The sequence below is a fragment of the Euphorbia lathyris genome, chromosome 3, assembly GCF_963576675.1.
Source record: "Euphorbia lathyris chromosome 3, ddEupLath1.1, whole genome shotgun sequence".
In the NCBI taxonomy this organism is placed as follows: Eukaryota; Viridiplantae; Streptophyta; class Magnoliopsida; order Malpighiales; family Euphorbiaceae; genus Euphorbia; species Euphorbia lathyris.
In genome coordinates this window covers 22,332,158-22,350,738 of record NC_088912.1, presented here as the reverse complement: position 1 = coordinate 22,350,738, position 18,581 = coordinate 22,332,158, and the positions used below count along the sequence as shown (strand labels likewise).

Here is an 18,581-nt window from a genome sequence, read left to right as displayed (position 1 = left end):
GAACATTATCAACTAATATTTTTAAATTTAGTACTTACTTTTAGACTCATTTGTTTGTCAAAAAATATTGTGTTTTGAAAAATATAGGGTAAGACAAATAAATTTGGTTCGAGGCTTTTTTGGGTCTGTGGTGGGGGTGCCAGCATAGCTGGGATGTCCGCCGCTTACCCTTCCTTGCTAACCAATCTTTATAAAAAAAAATATATATATTTACGGTGTTACGAAAAATAGAAAAAAAAATGGTGGATAACTACTATTTTCAAAAGGGTAAGAAGAAATAAAATAGTATTCCAAAAGGGTTAGGAAAATGATTTACTCTTTTCAAACGATTAAAATATTTTCTTTACTTTATTCATATCTTTTTCTATGAACTACCCAAAAATTTTCTGTTAACTTATTTTTCTAACCAAACAAATACTAAAAAAAATCAGAAAAATATTTCTCTATATAATACTACATCCGCTTCATATTACATGTATTTCTAGAGACTATTTTTTGTTTCATTATACATATTATTTTATATGATTAGTACACGTTAAGTCTTTTTTTTTTTCTGCTATAAAACGTGGGTTTATGAAAATTAATTAGAATAATGGACTTATTATAGAATAAATAAATAGTAGAATCAATAAATAAGAGGCAACAATCTCTTTTCTTTAATATCCTTAATTTCTATGTAAGTCTCTAAAATGACATGTAATATAAAACGGATAGAGTATGTTCTAGCAAATAAATATTTAATAAATCATTTATAGTGTTTAATTTTTTTTGGTAGGAACATGAAAGAAAACAAAAACAAAAAAAACCAAAGCAATTAAACATTTATAGTGTTTAATAATTTAAGGTTTATAATATTCAACATTTAAATTTCATTACTTGGTTTTTCAATTTAAATTTTATCCCACACTACCTAACTTATCAGGTTATCTAAATTCATCTTAGAAAGCCTGATTTCAGGAAACCTCTATCTGAAAAGATTATTTGGGGATGCTTTGATTATATATATAAATCCTCTTCTTCCATCAGTAACTATTTTAATGTTTATTTTTTTTAGGGTAATTAATTTATTAGTCCCTATATTTTGACAAAACACACTGTTTAGTCCCTGTATTTTCAAAAACACATGGTAAGGTCCCTAACCTTTTTATCAATGAACTGTTTAGTCCTTCCGTCTGTTTGTTATATTTTTTTTACCGTTTATGACTTCAGAAATGATTAAATTACCCTTTACTATTTACCTTCAAACTTTAGAAGAGAAAGTCTAATTTAAAAGAAGCTATTTGTATGGAGAACAAGAAAAAGAAAAGACCCAATGCATACGAATTTGAACGATTAAGAAGAAAATCAAGAAGAAGAACATTCAAAGTTGATTTCAGATGCATTAGAGTTTAAAGGAAATGAAAAGAAGAACGCAAATCCAAATTGACTAACAAAATCTTCATGAGAGTCTAACGGCAGGGACTAAACAGTTCACCGAGAAAAATGTTAGGGACTAAACAGTTCATTGAGAAAAAAGTTAGGGACTTTATCATGTGTTTTTGAAAATACAAGGACTAAACAGTGTGTTTTGTCAAAATATAGGGACTAATAAATTAATTACCTTTTTTTTTAACCAAATAACTATTTTAATGTTTATTCATCTCTATAATATTGAATTTAATACCTTTTTTATTTTGATTTAGTTTCATCATTAAGAATTACACTGAAAAAGAATAATTATTTTACTAAAAATAAAACAACCACACAGTTCTCTTTGTACATTTATGGTAAAAGATTTAACTGTAATAATAGTACTTAAATTGATTAAAACAAGTATACTAATAAAGAAGTGTATCAATAATTTGTTCTTTTCCCTGATCTACAATAATTTGTTCTTTTGTTACATAAATTTCATGGCAAATTAACTTATAAATATTTGTTTTGAAAATAAATTTACAAAGCTATTAATTTCTTACACCATAATAATATGATTTCACAGCACAGAGAAAATTCATTTAATATGATATATTTTACAGAACTATTATTTGTTGCATTTATAACATAACAATCATTTTAACTACCTCAAAGAACAATGAGAAAAATAATAAAAAATATCAAAAAATTAATTTTTTTAGTAGAATAATTAAAAATTTAAAAATGTTTATTAATCAAATTAAATAGTTTTTTTATGGAAAAAATTAAATAGTTAATAATAAACAAATAAAAAATGGAAAGAAAAATTGGAGTGAAGAGATGTAGAGAGAGAGAGAGAGAGAGAGAGAGAGGGATGGGATGGGATAGTGTAGGGAAGAAGAGAGATATAGAGAGAGAAAGAGAGAGGAGAAAAATAGTATAAATGAACCAAGTCTCTCATCAGCTTCTCGCGCCGTTCACTTCTCTTAGAGTGATATCCGTTGCCTCTCTTCCTTCCTCAACCAATCCTTCTTCATTTTTCAGCTTCTCCTTACGTTTTCATTTCCGTTCCTTTTCTTCCTTTTCTCTAAGGTATATTTCTGCTCTTTCATTCTCATTTCATTTTTTTTTTCCAAGATCTGATTCAACAGGTTCATTTCTTCTTCTGTTTTTCTTGTTATGTTATGACTTCTCCATTTCTCTGATCTGCTAATCCATATTCACGTCTTTGTTCTTTTTTCATTTGTGTATTGCTGGTTTATTTTATTTTATTGGAGTGAACTGACAGAATTTATTATGGCTTTAGTTGATCTGAATGTTTGAGTAATAAACCGTTATGCATATAGAATTTTTATTTTTGATTGTTGTTTTCTGGATTCTACGGTTAACGATTCAAAAATTCGATATAATTTCCTTGCTTGTGTTTGTTTGCATAGTTACTAATTGAATCCGGACTTTGAGTTTGAAGTTTGTTCAGATCTGAAACTTGGAAAACGTTAGTAATTTGGATTCATGTATACATCTGGCGTGAAGCTTGGACTCTAGTTGATTTTGCTTATGTTTTTTTATGCTTTAGCTAGAGTCCCAACGTGTGGAGTTGAGGAAAGCTTTTGGTGGATTCTGTGGATATTCTGATTGAATTCTGTTGGAATGTTTTCGTTTGTATTTCTATGTGAAATACATGCAATAGTTTATTTATTGTTTTTATTTTTTGACTATTGTATTCATGAAATGTGTTAGTGGCTCATGTTTTCTGGCCATGGGTGGTTGATTTCTATTTTCGTCAATCTAGTATTGGAAATGTTATTTCACTTGCATATTCAATGGCTTTATGGCAATTTCCTGTTATATTGGAAACTATATTGCCTACCAGTTATAGTGGAATTTAATATTATGGCATATGGTGAAAACAGAGCAATGGCGTCACACATTGTTGGTTATCCCCGTATGGGCCCCAAAAGAGAGCTCAAGTTTGCTTTGGAATCTTTCTGGGATGGTAAGAGCAGTGCTGAGGATTTGCAGAATGTGGCAACAGATTTGAGGTCATCCATATGGAAGCAAATGGCTGATGCTGGTACCAAGTTTATTCCTAGCAACACTTTTTCATACTATGATCAAGTGTTGGACACCACAGCAATGCTCGGTGCTGTTCCCCCTAGATATGGGTGGAATGGTGGTGAGATTGGATTTGATGTTTACTTTTCCATGGCTAGAGGTAATGCCTCTCTTCCTGCTATGGAAATGACCAAGTGGTTCGACACCAACTAGTAAGTGATGAAACGCTAACATCATATTGTCGTTATGTGTACTAGTAACGCCTACCTAAATGATATTTGTGATTGTTCTGTGCAGCCATTACATTGTCCCTGAATTGGGACCAGATGTTAAATTCTCCTATGCATCACACAAAGCTGTTACCGAGTACAAGGAAGCCAAAGCTGTAAACTTCATCTCTCATAATGCTTGTTATTTTAGTGCATGTGCAATGGATTAATTTGTCTTATTTTCGTACTGATTAATTAATCTTGATACTTTCTTTAAAAAAATAAATAATTAATCTTGATCCTTTTATTGATTATGTATAAATTTTTAGAAGTTTCCAAGAATATGGATGTCAGTGTAAGCGTATGGGCGTATTTAATATAAAGTAATATAGTTTAGTGGATACATTTGAATTCCATGACATTGTCTTGTACATAATTATTTTTTCACATGCAGCGTGAAAATTAATAATTAATTTTTATTCCCTTATACATAGATCCATTTTGCCACTTTAATCGCTTGAGAATATTTTAGTGGATACATTTGAATTTCATGACATTGTCTCATTTATATTGTGAAGATTTATTATTATGAGATTGCTTTTCTGTTTTGTTTCAAGTGATTTACAAAATTTTGCCGCCTTTTTTGGGTACAGCTTGGAGTTGAGACAGTTCCAGTCATTGTGGGTCCTGTTTCCTATTTACTTCTATCAAAACCAGCAAAGGATGTAGAGAAATCTTTTTCTCTTCTCTCTTTGCTTGACAAGATTCTTCCAGTCTACAAGTAAGTGCTCAACACTGTCACTGAGTTTTTATTGGGTGTGATGGTGAATTATCTGAAGTTTGTTATAAACCAAAATAGAGCATGTGGGTGTGTAATGTGTATGCAGATGACATGCTTCTGTTTCCATCTTGAGAATTAATGCAATAATATGTTTCTTTCAGGGAAGTTGTGTCTGAACTGAAGGAAGCTGGTGCACGTTGGATTCAATTTGACGAGCCCAAGCTTGTAATGGATCTTAATGCATATGAATTGCAAGCATTTACCCGTGCTTATTCAGAGTTAGAGGCAGCTTTAGCTGGTGTGCATGTTTTGGTTGAGACATACTTTGCTGATGTTCCAGCTGATGCATACAAAACCCTCACATCCTTGAAGGGTGTTACTGGATTTGGGTTTGACCTTGTTCGTGGGACAAAGACCCTTGATTTAATTAAAGGTGGATTCCCTTCAGGCAAATTCCTCTTTGCTGGAGTAATTGATGGAAGGAATATCTGGGCTAATAATCTTGCATCTTCCCTTGATACACTCCATGCCCTTGAGGGGATTGTGGGGAAAGGTATTGACTCTTAAGTGAAATGCTGTTGTTTTATTATAAAATGAAGAAGGATTCTAATTATTATGTTTTGTTGTGCTCAGACAAGGTTGTCGTCTCCACTTCCTGCTCTCTTCTACATACAGCAGTTGACCTAGTGAATGAGCCTAAATTGGATAAAGAGATCAAATCATGGCTTGCATTTGCTGCACAAAAAGTACTTGAAGTAAATGCCTTGGCCAAGGCACTTACTGGAGTCAGAGATGAGGTAACTCATTGTTCAGTTATGTAAACTTTTAATTTTCTTTTATAATTAGTTTTTTTTGTTATAACTAATTTGAATTAATTAGTTTTTCTTGGGAATTGGCTAATACTTACCTATGGGATGCAAGGCACATGACATTATTTATATTCTTGTCTTCATTAAATCTTCTTTTATGTGCTACCAAGAGACTGATATAATGCAGTGGCTCTAGATCTTTCAATAATGAATGAGATAGTGATCCTGCATTCAGCAGTTGGGAGTATAGATTTTGCTTACAGTGCTTTGTACATTATTATATCATCTTCATATGCATGGAGCAACCTACATTGTGAATTTTCTACCAACTAGCCTAAGTAGACTAAGCTTCTTCATTTTCTTTATGTTTAGGCATTCTTCTCTGCCAATGCCTTGGCTCATGCTTCTAGAAAATCCTCTCCAAGGGTGACAAATGAGTCTGTTCAGCAAGCTGTAAGTGTTTACTGTTGAAATATTTATCTTAGTCTAATTATTCTGACGTGGGTTAACTAATTTTCATTGTCGATTGTTGCCTATTGTTGTTAGGCTGCTGCTTTGAAGGGATCTGACCACCGTCGTGCCACAAATGTGAGCACAAGGCTGGATGCTCAGCAGAAGAAGTTGAACCTCCCAATGCTCCCCACCACCACAATTGGATCTTTCCCACAGACTATGGATCTTAGGAGAGTACGTCGTGAATACAAGGCTAAAAAGTAAGAACATTGTTGATCCAGAAGTGATAGAGATAATGGTGTGGTTTAGTTAATGTGCTAATCAATTTGATTTTTTGAACTTTGGAAATATAGGGTCTCCGAGGATGATTATGTCAAGGCCATCAAGGAGGAAATCAGCAAAGTCGTCAAGATCCAGGAAGAGCTTGACATTGACGTATTGGTCCACGGTGAACCAGAAGTAAACTTCGCCTGACAAGAATAACTTATTTCCATAATTATGTACTTTCTCATTTTATCTAATTTTATTGGTTTTCATATTGCTTGGCAACACAGAGGAATGACATGGTTGAGTACTTTGGTGAGCAATTGTCTGGTTTCGCCTTCACTTCAAATGGGTGGGTGCAATCTTATGGTTCTCGGTGTGTGAAGCCTCCAATCATCTATGGTGATGTGAGCCGCCCCAAGGCCATGACCGTCTTCTGGTCCTCAATGGCACAAAGTATGACTAAGCGACCTATGAAGGGAATGCTTACGGGTCCTGTTACCATTCTGAATTGGTCTTTTGTCAGAAATGACCAGCCCAGGTGAGAAGACAATGCAAACTGATATTACAATACTTATTGCAGCTTTCTCGATGGATTCTGACATTGTCTTTATCTTTCTTTTGCTGTTTTTTTGCTGAAGACACGAGACATGCTATCAAATTGCATTGGCCATCAAGGATGAGGTCGAGGATCTTGAGAAAGCCGGAATCACAGTTATCCAGATTGATGAGGCAGCATTGAGAGAAGGCTTGCCTCTGAGGAAGTCTGAGCATTCTTTCTATTTGGATTGGGCAGTTCACTCTTTCAGGATAACTAACGTTGGTGTCCAAGATACCACCCAGGTTCGTTTGTTCTTCAACTCCTTATTTGTTGTCGTACTTGGGTTTGATCACGGTTTAGTTTCAGAAACATTACCCGAAACATACAATATAAATTTTGGAGTTTTAGTTTTTGTATTGATTGACATTAATAGATGCAATACATCCTTACAATATGAGCATCTTGATGTCTTGGACAGATACATACCCACATGTGCTACTCCAACTTCAACGACATCATCAACTCAATCATCGACATGGACGCTGATGTGATCACCATTGAAAACTCGAGATCAGACGAGAAGCTTCTCTCAGTGTTCCGTGAAGGAGTAAAATACGGCGCTGGAATCGGCCCTGGAGTGTACGACATTCACTCACCTAGGATCCCATCTACAGAAGAGATTGCTGATCGCATCAAGAAGATGCTTGCCGTTCTTGAAAGCAACATCCTCTGGGTCAACCCAGACTGTGGCCTAAAGACCCGGAAATACAGCGAAGTGAAACCCGCCTTGAGCAATGTGGTTGCTGCTGCCAAGCTTCTTAGAACCGAACTTGCAAACGCTAAGTGAATCGTGGAAGAACGAAAATAATGCCCGTTTGGGAGGCGGAAATCCTGTATTAAAGTAACAACAATAAGTGGATGAGTGATTTTTTTTTTCTTTTATTTGAGTAGGAAGCTGTTGTTTATTTGGATCTGCTTGCTGCGGATTTTGTCCTTCAATTTTATTATTCTTGTGAAGCTATATGTTTCTTTACTTGATGCATCGTATTCATATATATGCTTCTAATGAAATACAAAAGTGAAAGATATATACCGGTTGTTCACCATTTGATGGTCAATATGAAACTATGTGCAGTACTTGCCAAGGTTTTGTTGCGTTTTACATCTACAGGAGAGGATCTGTCTAAGCCCTTTGATAACTTTTTTCTTTTTAAAGTTGATAACTTTTGAGCGGGTTCAGATTTAAACATAATTACAATTAATCTTATTAAACATTAAGGTGCCGTTTGATATGTTATAATGGAATGACCATTATAATGGAGGCACGTTATCATGTTTGGTTAGTCATCATTTTTATGGTAATTTTTATAGTAATGGAATCACAAATACATCATTTAATTTTTCTTTGTAAATTTATATAATTGACATTACGAACAAATATGCATGAATTTCCGTTACGATTAACCCTCGTATTCTTATTACTAACGGTGAAATAGGGAAAAAGCATAAAAACCGAAAAGGTACGAAAAAGAGAAAAATGTGAAAAAAATGCAAAAAAATCAAAAATCGGAAAACAGGAAAAGGCGAAAAAACATGAATAATGAGAAAAAACAGAAGAGCAAAAAACAACGAAAAATGGGGAAAACGAATGATGAAAATGAAAACGGAAAAAACATGAAAACACGAAAAAAAGGAATACGGAAAAATATGAAAAAGAACGAGAAAAACACAAAAATAAGAAAAATTGCATTTAACTAAATATACATTCGCATTATAACGATAATTACACTTTATCAATTTTATTTAAATTTATTATATTACATATTTAACAGGAATTTTCACATGCACCTTAATGAGCAAGTGAATTTGCTCATTCACCGTTAGATATAGACTTATTAAATCTAAGCCTCGGGATACTTTGAATCTCCACCTTAAGATTCTAATAAGCCTAGATATAATGGTGAATGAGCAAATTATATTATTTTTATAAAAAAATTATATTGCATTACAAATGTACCAAACTGATCATGATGTGGCAAATTTTGTCAAAAAAATAAAATAAAAATCAGAGAGATATTTTAGTCTTTCACTTATTTATTTAAAATAAAAAATTTAATCGTTTTTCAACTATCCAATCTGCCTTTGACACCTCGTATTTGACCCTCTTCCCTTATGGCTTGTTTGGATGGGGATTAATTCAAATAAGGTAGAGTAAGGTAAGGTAAGTAAGATTTATAAAATAATTTGTTATGTTTGGATGGAAGGTAAAAGGTATCAAAATAGACCTATGGTTTTTGGGGAAGTATCAATTCAGGTTTGACGTACAAAATAGTTTAAAAAATGGTATCAATTTAGATCTCGATAACGGATTGCACACGTCATTCCTATTACTCCGTTAAGTTCTATTACTAATATCTAAATTGATATTTTTTAAAACATTAATTCTTTAGTGACAATTACTTTTGAAATTAAGTATCAACCTTTTCCTAAAAATTAAAAAACAAAACAAAAAAACAAAGGCTTCATGAGGTGAATGAAATCTATGGATTTAGTTTATTATTGTTATGCCAAGAAAATCCCTTCACGGTAGACTCAATGTTCACATGGAATTTTAAATATTTGTGAACCCAGTTTCCCAATTAGGATTGTAAAACAGGAAATCCATCTTATTGAGGTGCAGATCTATGCAGTGGCGAATACATGATTACTCGGCTGGGGTCGATTTTATACGTACATTCGGAAAATTTTTTTTATTTGCTAAATCGAACTTGCTTAATTTTTTTTTTATATAGATTTCGTTTAATAGTTCTAACATGTAAAAAATATTTGATTTAGGAAGGGCTGAACATGTAAAAAATTAGAAATTTGGATTTATGGAGCTCTAAGAGGCAAAAAAAAAATTTAGAAATTTGAATCTAGAGAGACCTAACAGGTTAAAAAAAAATTAGAAATTTGGATTTAGAGAGTATCTATTAGGTCCAAAATATTATAATTTTGAATTTTGGACAAGCCTAACACGTAATGAGATATATTTAATTTTTTTTATTAGTTCAATACTAGTTTCTAAAAAAAGTATAACATTTTTATATTTTTTTTATTTTTAACTTTAAAATTTTATAATTTAATTTAGAAATTAAGTTGCTTGAGTCTCAAAAATAAGAAATTAATTTTTTTAATGGAAAAGACAAAATAAAAATGAATTCAAAAGTGTTATGAAAATTAATTAATTAATTAATAATGGTAACATAATTTTATAATTATTGAAAAATAAAATTTAAATAAATAAATAATTTCTAAAATAAATTGAGGTTTAGGATAAATAAATAATTTCTAAAATAAATTGAGGTTTAGGAGAATTCAACCTAGGATCTTTTGAAAAGAAACAAATGTAAGAAACAAATGTTTTTAACCATGGTAAACAAATGTTTTTAACCATGTCATCTACCTTTAAACAATGAAATGTTATCACTTAGATTAGGGGTGCACTCGAGCCGAACCGAGACCGAACAGGGACAGGCTCGGCTCGAGAAATGTTGAGTTCCAGCTCGTCTCAGCTCGAAGCTCGCCAAGCCTAAAATTTTGGAGCTCGGCTCGAGCTCGATAGAGGTTCGGCTCGAGCTCGAAGCTCATCGAGCAGCTCGTTTTGATTTATTTAAAAAAAAACATTTTTGAAGAATTCCGATCCAAATTGAATTGATTTATTGCATTTACCAAACCAAATAAAACCAAAATTAGACCAATAACCGCCAGTCCAACCGATAATCCAGAATGACTACGGTTTAATAAAAGAAAATAACACTGCAAGGCGTAATCACCGCTTGTCTTGCTTCCTTTGTTAGTTAGAAGACAAATTTTTCATGACTTGGAAACTTTATTTATAGTCTGCCTTTGGATTCCCTTGCCTCCTGCTTTTCGATGTGGGACAAGGTTTTATACGCGAAGAGCAGATGAATAAGTTTTTATATGTAAGACAACCCAATTGAATTAGTAGTAAATATTATTATTATACTTATTATAATACAAAATCTTATACTATTATATCTGTACACTTCTAAATTGATTATAGCCCAAATGAAGTTGAATTTATATTATTATTATTATTATATTATATGTTTATATACTTATAATTTTTTTTTGAAGAATCTTATAAACTTTAGTTGGTTGTATAATTTATAATAATACTTATATACTTATTATAGTTGGTGTATAGTTATTATTATTATTATTATTATTATTATTATAATATAGTCCAGATTATAAATAATATAATTTATGCTATGTCATGCCATGTTGATTTATTGGATTATATAGAATTTATAAAAATAATTTCAAATTATATATATATAAATATTATTTATTTATTATGTTAACCGGTTTGATCAATCTGAGTCATTCGGTCCAATTAAGTGACCCTTAATCCAATTATAAATCCAGTTTGATGTCCTCCAATTCTGATAACATTACTTTTTTTTAGCCTAATACAAATTGAACGTCTTTATATTTTTTTTAGAATCATTAAGATAATTATATTTTTTTATCATTATTTATTACATTATAAATTAAATATTAATATATATAGTAATTAAAAAATCAATCGAGCCCGCTCACGAGCTTTCGAGCCGAACCTAAGGAAGCTCGGTTTGGCTCATGAATGTCTCGAGCCGATCCCGAACTCAAGCCGAGCCCTATCGAGTCGAGCTTTGACCGAGCTTTAACCGAGCCGAGCTCGGACAGTTTGCGAACCACCCTAACTCGTTTGCACCCCTAACTTAGATTCTATATACACTAATATTTGGAGGGGGGGCCGAGCCCGGGCCCACCCCCCTGTCTCCGCCCCTAGACATATGGATTTGATACCGATAAAACAGAAAAAAATAAAGGTAATTTTGTAATAAAATATATTTAATCATGCTTGGCTCCAAAAATTGTAGTGTAAAAAAACATAAGAGAATATAGTTACGCTACCTTACTATACTTAACCTCTCCAAACAAGCTCTTATTCACTCCCTCCCTCTTTCGTTTCTGTACCTCCATTTATACTGGGAATGATGGAACTCATGGAGCAACTTCACAATGGTGTTCTTTACGTTCTAGTCCAATAGACACACTCACTCCCAAAGCTAGCTATCATTCTCTCATCCGAAGAACGGTGTTGTGAAGTTGCTCCTGCAAAATACTCTTTTTTTCTTCTGGGAACGGTCGTGCCCGTTCTTTATCTCTCTTGGTTTAAGATCTCTCTGTTCCGTCTGCCTCGACTTGAATTTTCTGGTTTTTAACTTTCATTTTTCTGGGATTTTGAGCTGTAAATTTTCTGATACTGGATTTTTGAGAAATGAACGGGCGAACTGTGGCGAACAGAAGAAGAAATCGAAGATTCTGGTGTGACGATCGGATGAAGACGGCACAAGAAAGAGGAGACATATGTGAATTTGAGCTGGTTTCTAATTTGCGGGGGAGAATATAATCCTTTGAGCTGGGGGATTTTGCTAGTTTTTAAATGAAATGTCAAAACTATTGACTTTAACTGCCGCATCATCAAAAATTTTGATTTTTTTTTGTACTAACCGAATGCATCTTATAATATTTTTTTATAAAATTTTAAATCACATGCTTCATGTTTAAAATTAAAAATGATTAAACTATAAATTTTATTTTTATACTTTTTTTTAATAATAACGAGTTAGATTTTTCTTAAATAAAAAGTAGTATGGTTGTGAAAACAAAAATATGCAATAACTCTAATTATTAGCAGCTCTCTTCCACCACTACTAATAAATATAACAACAAATAATAATTAAAGAGTACGAAAGTATGGTTAGAGACGATATATATTTTATACTCTTGAATATATAATAATTCTAGTGTTATATCATCACAAGAAAATACGTTATCATTAAGTATGAGTGCTTGGAGGCCAATTAGTAACGAAAATTAGAAGCCATTTTTTATCGGAAAATATTATGTTTTGAAAAATATTGTGCATATAATTTTTTTATGTTGGATAATAAAATATTTTCAGTGTTTGGTTACAACACGAAAAACAACAAAAAATGATAAATAACTATTATTTTCAAAATGGTAAGAAGAAATGAAACACGAAAAACAAAAGAAAATATGACGTACATAGAGTAGAAAATTTCAGAAAATAATATTTCCAACAGTCTTTAAATTTGATAATCCATTCTATATAAATAAAACTTCAAAAGACATGTTGGACGGACATGACTGTTCACGGACGGACACGGTTGTTCAAGAACAGACACAACTGTTCACGAGCGGACACGATTGTTCACGAACAGACTCGACTGTTCATGAACGAATACCATTGTTCACGAACAGACATGACTATTTATGAAGGAAAGTGTTTGTTGGTATTTAAATTAATTTCATAATTTTATTCAATTTTGTCTAACAGTTACTAGAGAATTAAATTAATGAAATTAAATTGATATAATGTTCATTATTAATTTTGTAAAATGTTTTAGTGGTTACACTAGTTTTAGTTATAACGTGAATTAATTCAATAAAATTATTTTTTCAAGTGAATAAATTCTTGAATTAATGGAAAGAAAAATGTTATAACATGCATATAAGTGTGATTTTTTCCTCGTTTGAAATACACAGGCAATTCATCTCAAATTTGATTTCTCTGCCAAATTTTGTTATACGGTTAGAGTTCGATTCACGCTTGTGTTGTATCCTAGGAGCCGATTGTCAATTGTGGTAATTTCTGTCTTAAGGAATCTAATTTCATCAGGCCCCTAAAATCTTCTTCTTACGTTCATCAAGTTCATCCGAAGATATTTTATAACCAGTTTCTTATATTTTTTTTTGTTATTCAATTTAATAAAATTATTATTTTGTTCAATGTTATAGTTTGTTTTATGAATTGATATTTTTAATGGATGCTTATCACTTTTTGTACACTTAAAATGCATATAAATTTAAACATAAAAGTACATGTTAAAATTAATATAAATGAGATTTTGTTATATATATATATATATATATATATATATATATATATATATATATATAAAGCTTTTTTAGTCAAAACGATGCTTGAGTATATGTCATTTATGGGTATGATTTCTCTTGAAAATGATAAGCAGATGACGTCGATGCTTAAAAGATATCATCTTGGACTTGGTGATGAGAAACAAACAAAGTAGTAAAGAAAGACTAGATATAGAAAACAAAAGTTGAGAAAACTTGTTATTCTATCGTATGATGCAATAGAAATATCACAAATGTTATCGAACGTTGATATATGCATGACTATCAGTTAATCAACCTTCAAAATTCAAAAATTCTAGAAAATACAAATAGTATTATTAAATATAAAAAATTGCTTCATATTATTAAATATAAAAAATTGCTTAATACATCTGTAGATGCTTCTTTAAATAGCAAAACGAAATCCTAAACTATTTCTCACCCGGAGGGAAAACATATAGATAATTGCTTTCTATTGTATGAAAAGATTTAGAATACAAATTATATAAAAAAGATAAAGAAAAAACAGCAAATTAAATTTTTGGAGGTCTCAACGAATGAAATAAGCGGAAAAGCACAAGTCAATGAAAAAACCGAAAGTTAAACGTTGACAAAAATTATAAAATTGCCACTGCATTAAAATTTGTTGAATTACTCTAAGAACTTGCAAGCGAATTCTTCAGCTGCATTATCATCCTTTGACCTTGTTAGGTGTTTGTCTTTGATAACTAGTTAAAAATTTGGATTTTATGCATTATAAAGCTAAAATTATATATTTCACTTTGATATAAAAATATGTTGTTATACCTTCATCAACTTTAAAATATGTAAATAAAATTGAAAAAGATTACAAATATATATTTACTCAATTTTAATTTTCTCAAATATCCATTTACAATATCAACATTAAAGAAAATGTATAAATATGTGAAAAAAAAATATCAGGGTTTCTATACTTTGAAAATTGGCTAATTTTAGATTTTAATATTTTTTTTTGTAATATGTACTTAATTCTTTTCACAATTAATTCATCGGTTGTTATATTTTTATCAATTTGATTTTGAGTCAAAACATTAAAATTCTATTTATTTTCAAGTTAATCTAACCATCAAATAAATTTAATTATTACAAATGTTGTCAGAATCGGATTGGACATCAAACTGAATTTATAGTTACGTCATATGTCACTTGGTTCAACCAAATGACTCGAGTTGGTTGGACCGGACGATGCAATAAATAATTAAATAATATATATTAATTATATATGTAGTTAATTTAAAATTATAAATTAGGTATACATCACTCAAAAAATTAAAATTGTTTTTTTCTTTATGGATTCATAACCATTAATATTTCAAAGTTAAGTTTTTATTATTTAAATAGAAAGAAAAAAATGGGTAATGCTATTTACCGCAATATTTTTTCCACCTACCGCATTCTTTTGACATTTATGCCCTTATCATAATTTTTTCTCAAAAACCAAAACTTTTTTTCCTCTCTTTAGAATTTTTTTTAAAATGGATTTGGCCTAAACGGGCAGCGCGAACCGTTCCACCGTACGGTGGAACGAATGGCGCTCCCGCGCGTGCCATTTCCACCACGGGTGGAATGGGCAGTTCGTCCATTCCACCCGTGGTGGAAAAGGCACATCCCGTCCATTTAGGCTAAATTCATACGGATTCCGCCTCCGTTTCGGAGGCGGAACCCGTGATTTCGGAGTAATTTTTTTTAAAAAAACCTTACGGGAGCATTCATGAATCCTTTACCCGCTCATGCCTTTGGCGGCATGTCGTTTTAGGTCGGGTTTTTTGAAAATCCAAAAAGCTAGAGAGGATTTAAGAGTTTTGATTTTTTGAATTTAAATTATAAGGAGGGCAAAATTGTCAAAAAAGTGCGGTAGGTGGAAAAAATATTGCGGTAAATAGCAGCTCACAAAAAAAGGGTAATTTAATGAATTATAAAAGTAACGAGACTATAATAATAAGTTCCAAAGTTGTCAAAAAAATTAATGATTTTATTTTATATTTTTACTATTTCCTTTGTTTTTTTGATAATTTTTCTAAAAAATAAAGAACCGTGGTCAACCCGAGTTATGGATTCTTACCAGGTTGTTGAAAATTAATAAATTTAGCATGACCCAAATCTGATTTCTGATCGGGTCTAACAATACTAATTATATAATAAAGATAAATAAAATTTTAACCTTTCATCATATTTTAATTTATTATTAATTTTTCACAATTTTACGATGTTTTTAAAAATATTTAATTTGACAAAAATTGAAAATGCAATATAAACCGAAATGCTTCATAAAAAATTATGAAATTAAAAAATCACCCGGGAAGCCTTTTCATCGTCTTCTTCAACCTTTATATACATATATATTCTTCGCTTCCATTTCTCTCTCATAATTTCTGATCTTCTTCAGAGAGAAAAGAAAAATGTACAAGCAGAAGTTGCATGAGCTCTGCCAGAAGAAAAAATGGAAGCTCCCAAAGTACTCCACCATTAAAGAAGGCTTTGATCACAACCCAAACTTCAGATCCTCTGTTTCTGTCAACGGATTTTCCTTTCGTTCTCCTTCTCTTTCAAAAACTTCTAGACAGTCCCAAAACGGTGCCGCTGAGATCGCGTTTTTTTACTTCAATTCTTCTTCTCTAGATCAAGGTAAGTTGATTAATTTTTGAATCTAACTTGCAATTGTCAGATTCATATATTTGTTGATGAATTAATGGATGAATATCATTAGATTTTTATGGAATTTATTGATTATTGATGATTTGATTCCAAGGACTTCATTTATAATTGATGTTTTGTAATAGAAACTCCTTATTCGATCTAAAATGAGAATAACACCTGTTCACAGAGTCGCCGACGTACGAAGAAGCCGGGATGTTCAACACAATAGAAATATTGTTAACACTGTGATATTAACATAACTCATATAGAATACATATAATATCTATTTACAGTCGCCACATGTTTAGTGATAGCACACCGATCCAGGATTCATTATGGGTGCTAAATTAATATTTTTTATGTGTGTTTTTATATAAAAAAATTTAAAATCTATATATAATTTCCATATAATTTTTAGCGTTTTTCGGTGATTAGTGAGTGCCCAACCCCTTCTAGATCCGTCCCTGACCATCGTATACGTGTCAATCTTCAGTTGGCTCTAAAACCTTCGGACAGTAACACGTCAGGTGGTGCACCATGTCACATAACAAGCCTTCTGGCTGATGTTTCTCCTTTCATTGGCCCTAAAAATTTCAGGCTGCTTTGATGTCAGACAGTGCGATACCTTACTCATTTGCGCAACTGTATATCCTAATACAAATGTTCCCCTTTCTTGGCTATACGGCTACTAGGCATCCACATGGTCGGAGGATACCATTCAGATTCTTAAAGAATATTCCTTTTTTCAGATTAGACGGTTTATATGAGTTTTCCAGTTCCGAAAAGTAGCATTTATATCAAGGTGTAAAAGATATTTCCATGAAATATTCTTTAGGTATCAATAGTTTTCAAATTTTTTTTATTTGATCAAGCTTATCAAATCTGATTTTTTTTTGGGAGATTGAATGTATATTTTTCATAATTTCTACTGATCTTTCGTTTTTCTTAGAGCAAGTTTAGTGGGTGTTACAAGTTTGTTACTTGTAACACCCAACCATTATACCTATTATTACTTTGATGTTATAGAACAAAGAAAGTTACTTGCAGTGATAACTTAAAACTAATTTTAAAATTAAATAAAGTAAAGAGAAATTTGATTTTCATGCAGGTACTGAAAAGTCACAAAAGGTCGCGTGCACAATATTTTTTATGTGTGGTGTGTCAATTATATTGGTAAAAGTTATAAAGTGGCTCATTTTATTTGTTGCACGAAATAGATTTTGTTTAATTTTTTCTTTTCATTATGGTAAATGGTGGACCCTACCAAATAATATAGTAACAAAGATATATACTGAATATTTTCTTGGATATTTCTAATAATACGGTGACATTTCATTGAAGTTCTAGCCACTACACTTGCTCTTAGCATAGAAAGCGAAGAGCTTATCAAATCTGATTTTGTTTGGGAGATTGAATATATATTTTCATAATTTCTGCTGATTTCTCGTTGTTCAGGTTCCTCAAATTCAAGGAGATCAGATATTCAATCAAAAGATGGTGTTAAGAGCTCAGAGTCTTTTACAACATTGAATGATAATGTTTTTACAACATTGAATGATAATGCTGCTTCAGAATTCGTGTCGTAATCAACATATGATCTTAAAGAGGCTGGTTTTTCTGAATTGAATCCCCTAAATAGTGCTTGATTATGGTCTTAACTTTCATTTACTTAAACATAAAAAAACTGAACTTTACATTATTTAACAAGGCTATCGAGATATTTTACTATTTATTTGGTGTAATTTTTTTATTTAAAGTTGTTTTCTCAACCTGCAGGATAGTCCTATTTCCTACAAGCATCTGTTGCACGAATTGGTCAAAAAGGAAGGTTTATCTTCACCACTCTACACTACTGAAAAAACAGGGCCATGTCATATGCCACAATTTCATTCTTTTGTAGTAGTGGAAGGAGTAAAATTCTATGGTAAGGCAGGAAAAACTAAGAAAGCAGCAGAGGCAAAAGCTGCAAAAGCTGCTCATACATTACATACCTGGCGAAGTGTAAGTCATACCAATCTCGAGGCTTAATACATCAAAATCTCCTGAACTTGTCCAAGAAGGTCGATTGACCTTCCTAAATTTACAGGGTGTCTTGTTAACCATTCAACTTGCTTAAAATAATCCAATGATCACCTGAATTTATTTAAAGTGACCTATTAGTTTCTGAACTTGCTTAAAATGATCCACTAAGACTTAATAATGACACATTAAGAGGCAACTAATGTATTAATCTTTATTCTATTTGATATCATCTACTATTAGTGGTTTTTCTAACGTCTTTCTTTTCTTCAGGGACAAGAAGAGCAGATTATAGGATGACGCATGGGTTGCTGTCAATGATTAAGTTTAATTAACTTTATTTAATGTTTCTACAGCTCCTTATTCAAGTGTTTTAGGATTCC

At 31.5% G+C, this 18,581-nt stretch overlaps 1 protein-coding gene across 1 annotated transcript; it reads left to right on the top strand.

The window, feature by feature from the left end:
• The first annotated feature begins 2,312 nt into the window (after positions 1–2,312).
• Positions 2,313–7,610, top strand: LOC136222011 (5-methyltetrahydropteroyltriglutamate--homocysteine methyltransferase-like). Its single transcript, XM_066009487.1, has 12 exons — positions 2,313–2,484; positions 3,306–3,659; positions 3,745–3,832; positions 4,310–4,437; positions 4,599–4,990; positions 5,071–5,234; positions 5,619–5,699; positions 5,793–5,959; positions 6,053–6,158; positions 6,254–6,504; positions 6,605–6,806; positions 6,983–7,610. Exons 1-12 carry the CDS (start codon positions 2,336–2,338, stop codon positions 7,349–7,351), a joined length of 2,451 nt encoding a protein of 816 aa, XP_065865559.1. The 5' UTR covers positions 2,313–2,335; the 3' UTR covers positions 7,352–7,610.
• Positions 7,611–18,581: the final 10,971 nt, after the last annotated feature.